Source organism: Rhynchophorus ferrugineus, unplaced genomic scaffold (genome assembly GCF_030347505.1).
Source record: "Rhynchophorus ferrugineus isolate W39M unplaced genomic scaffold, kcgeb_rfMv2 rfM11, whole genome shotgun sequence".
Taxonomy (NCBI): Eukaryota; Metazoa; Arthropoda; class Insecta; order Coleoptera; family Curculionidae; genus Rhynchophorus; species Rhynchophorus ferrugineus.
In genome coordinates, this window is record NW_027472590.1 from 1,752,071 (window position 1) to 1,756,586 (window position 4,516).

A 4,516-nucleotide genomic window follows, 5' to 3' on the forward strand; every position below is an offset into this window, starting at 1 on the left:
TAGTCTAAGAACAACGTTCTTGTGAGAGAATTGTTTTGTTTGTTTTATTGCTCTACGTTACCCCCATACTATTGGTAAATTCATTAAAATTTTGAGAAATATGTTGTTTGCAGTGCTGTGAACATAGTTGCAGAAGAATTGTGGATAATTTCATCGAATTTAAATCTTAAAACACTACAAATGGTATGTTGTTGGGGAAACAATGAAACTTATAATTTTGTTATACTCATATTTATTTATTAAAACAAGTTGTACACATTTGTATAGATTGGTAATTGTATATTGATTCATCTGCATTCTGATTTACATCTGTAAAAGATACCATATTAACTGGATATCAGATATTAAGGCTTGATTCGAACCCCATAAAATTGATTTAATGATTCATAGCTATATTATTTTATACTCTACAGCATGTCTCATTATATCTTTCGATCTTCTTTTAAACTCTTCGGTTTCCTGTGCTTTCATTAGAATCTTATCCCATCCATCCAAATTATCTCTACTATTCGCTTGGGTGAACTCCTGGCAACTTTCTCTGGTTGTCAGCTTGATTCTCCACAGCATAATACCCATCAAAATACCGAATAGACCGTAGATTCTCCATTCTGCCTTGAGGACGTCCAAGGGGAATAACTGATACCCATCGCAGCCGAATTGTTTGGCATACTGGACAAAGCTGTCATGATATAGCTCCAGGTATTGATCTAACCTGTCGAAGTCCTCTTTGGAAGCGCCGGAGTAGAAGAAATAAGACAAATCATGGATAGGAGTGTCTTCTTTCCAAAATTGAAAATCGATCAGTTTGAGGTCTTCGACTTCGCCATTTTCCTGCAACACAATTATAATTTGTATTAAAACTTTGATAATTACAACTTCTAAGGCAGAGAAATGAATATTATAATAATTACTAAAATATTAGTTAGTGGAAAAATAATTATAACATCTTATATTTTGTCTAATTGTATATATATATATATATATATATATATATATATATATATATATATATATATATATATATGTTTTACATACTGCATCGATCTAAAGAAGTAATAAACAAAAGACAGAATTTTTCATTGAAGCTGCACCAACATGTCCTTCACAATTCTTGCAACATATAGTCAAGCGTTATCATGTAAGAGAATAATTTTACTTTCTGTTACCATTTGTTGCTTTTTTGCAACAACAAATTGTTCATTCTATTCAATTAACTTCAATAGATATCTGCAGTAACGGTATTATTGCATTTTAGCAGCTAAAAAACAATACAAGCAGACTTTATGGTAATGATATTCTGCTTTGGTATCGATGTGGATGATATTCCTGCATTAACACACCACATTCTATATTAATAAATAACTCATCATCACTCAACTAACACATTAACTGCTAAGCTGTTTTAATTAAAATTCTTTGAGAGTTTGCAGTAGTGCAATCCTAAGGCTGTCTGATGAAATTGAAGATTTTTCGTCCAAATTGATAATGAATGATGAAGTCCATTTTCTTTTCAGTGGCAACGTCAATAAACAGAACAGTCGGTATTGGGGAACACAGAATACTCAATTAATTCATGAAACATCATTGCATCCACTAAAAACAACTATATGGTGTGGTATACATACCGGAAACTCATTTTTTTGAAAATTACCAAGGTGTTACAGTTACAGTTACTGCTGAACGATACCAAGACATTATTCGAATTTTTTTTGTGCCTTATATGAAAGAACAAGGACTAAAGGACGTATGGTTTCAGAAAGATGGGGCCACAGCACACACAGATCTCCGATTAAAAAGAGCCGAAAGTTGCATAGCGAGTTCGCGGTCACCATTTAGCCGATATAATTTCTCAATCATAAATTTTAAAAAATTTAAATACGAAACAAACTTTTTATGAAAACCAAACTTACTTATCTTTCCTTTGAGATAAGTTATAGGCAATCAAAATGGTAGCGGGACTTTTATCCCACATCATACAACTACTATTCTGATATTATCAATAATGTACGTTTATTTATAATGGCATTATAAAATTATTTATGAAAAATCTCAGTATAAACATAGGTTATATAACAATAATATTGATTAATATGATTATTTTTATCTAATTCCCATGCTTGTTATGATAATCGTGCTGACGTAACAAAATAAACGTGTAATCAAAACACGACAATAAATAAAAATATATAACTTACCGAGTATTTAAAAAATAAATTATTGGACCAACAATCCCCGTGTGTTATACAACTGTAGCGACCTTTGTACTGAGTGGATCTGTCATAGCACTCCGCCATATTGTCGTAGACCCAACGACACCTCTCCAGGATGTTCTCGTTTTCGGTACCAACTTGCTCTCGAGAGAACTCCTTCATACAAGCCTCAAGACAGTCTTTTACCGGTGGTACCATCACGTCGCGCAACTCAATGAAGCCGTGGTACGCTTCATCAGCAATATTCCTGAATTCTTCCGGTCTGAGTGTCTTGAACGCAAAATTCAGGGCGTGCAGTTGACCGTACGTCTTAAAAATGTACTCCAGATGCTTCCTGTCTAAGCAAGAAGACTTTTCGTGAATCTGGTAACCCTGGATCTTCAGGTCCTCCATGGCGATGAACTGCTTGTGAGGTTCGACGCTTCCCAGGTAAAACTGCGGGATATTTACGAAGGGTTCGCTCACACCGAGCTCGCGTTGGAAAGCGTCCAGAGCTGGAAACACTTGGTGGTAAAAAACGTACTCGTTATTGAAGACATCACTAAATAACGTTGTATCTGGTGCTTTCTTGATGGCCACGTTTAACGCCGCGTCATTGTCCACGTCCTTAATTGTCGCAATGAATAATTCCGATATAAAACCATCGCCAGAGTCGCTGTTAATATCATAATCGAAAGAACAATTCTTAATACATCGAACTTGCGCAATACTGGTTAATATTTTGTAAATTTCTTCGCGCAGAGTAGACATTCTGTATCAGACCGCAAACCGTCAAAGTATTACTAATCTCCAGTCGGTAAAACAGTAAGTCTTATACACGGTGATCGATCTGATATGATATTATTAACCTCGCAAATACAGGGTGGCCCTAGTAATTATTCGTATGTGTTCAAAGTTTCGATATTATTAAAATTTACTGGATATTAGTTACATTAGAACAAAATCGGATGGTTTTATTGTTTTTTTCACACCAAATTCTATATACAGCGGTACATTTTATCGCATTTTTCTGTATATGCTCAAAAATTTTATAATTAGTTGAGATTTTCAGACTTTTTCTTATGATTTTTATTTAATTAAGTATTCATCACTGATAATATCGCTAATTATGCATAATTTTATTACAAATAATGTGGTGATATCATTTTTGTTGTATAGGAAAAATCGCGATTTTTTGTCGTTTTCGGACTTTTTGGTATAACTTCCGTTTAAAGAGATATTTATGGCTGCAAATTGCACTCCTTATTCAAAATTTGATGACAAATAATGTGGTGAAACCGTTTTAGTGATAAGTAACACAGTTTCAAAGTTATTCGTATTTTGTGTTTTTGGTGAAAAATTCTTTAAAATCTATTTTTGTGGATTTCTCGAAAACAATTGATTAAAGATCAAAACTGATGATTTTATGGTTTTTAACGCTCTAAAATTGATGTTGTGTGATATTTTCAGTTCATTCTGAGATATAAATATTTTCTGCAATTTTTCCATATATATACTCAGGAAAAATCGCGATATTTGGCCGTTTTCGGACTTTTTGGTATAACTTCCGTTTAAAGAGATATTTATGGCTGCAAATAGCACTCCTTGTACAAAATTTGATGACAAATAATGTGGTGAAACCGTTTTAGTGATAAGTAACATAGTTTCAAAGTTATTCGTATTTTGTGTTTTTGGTGAAAAATTCTTTAAACTCTATTTTTGTGGATTTCTCGAAAACAATTGATTAAAGATCAAAACTGATGATTTTATGGTTTTTAACGCCCTAAAATTGATATTGTGTGATATTTTCAGTTCATTCTGAGATACAAATATTTTCTGCAATATTTCCATATATGATATTCATATAATTTGAAAGCTTCAGTTATTTGTACTTGATAAAAGTTTCGATAATATTAAAATTAACTGAACATTAATGGAATTAGAGTTTTGCCATTGTTTATCTTCTCTTCTTTCCTGATATAGTAAAGAAATAAACAGAAACTGGAGATAACTGAATCAGTTTTTGTGATCTGCCATCCCTAACCACTATATTATCTAGTTCACTTTTATTTTTTCATTAATTCTTAACATATTTAACTTGTTCAAATAAGTTTCAAGCTATATTAAACACTTAACTTAACTCAATCGTTATCTTCTGACTATAGAACTGGTGGCATGTAGTTCAGTAGATACTAGAGCTATCTATCGGTAATCAGCCATAATGTGTTTCTACACCCTAATACTACAATCACAGATATTATAATCAGAAATTATGTAAGTATTGTTACTTTCTCTCATAATTCTCTGACTGGATGGTAAAGAGCTGA

At 32.5% G+C, this 4,516-nt stretch overlaps 1 protein-coding gene across 1 annotated transcript; it reads right to left on the bottom strand.

Annotated features, from left to right (window-relative positions):
• Positions 1 to 215: 215 nt before the first annotated feature.
• LOC143204995 (uncharacterized) lies at positions 216 to 3,006 on the bottom strand. Its single transcript, XM_076417955.1, has 2 exons — positions 2,196 to 3,006; positions 216 to 831 (listed from the first exon to the last, which is right to left on the bottom strand). The coding sequence occupies exons 1-2, from the start codon at positions 2,958 to 2,960 to the stop codon at positions 391 to 393; spliced, it is 1,206 nt and encodes a 401-aa protein (XP_076274070.1). The 5' UTR covers positions 2,961 to 3,006; the 3' UTR covers positions 216 to 390.
• Positions 3,007 to 4,516: the final 1,510 nt, after the last annotated feature.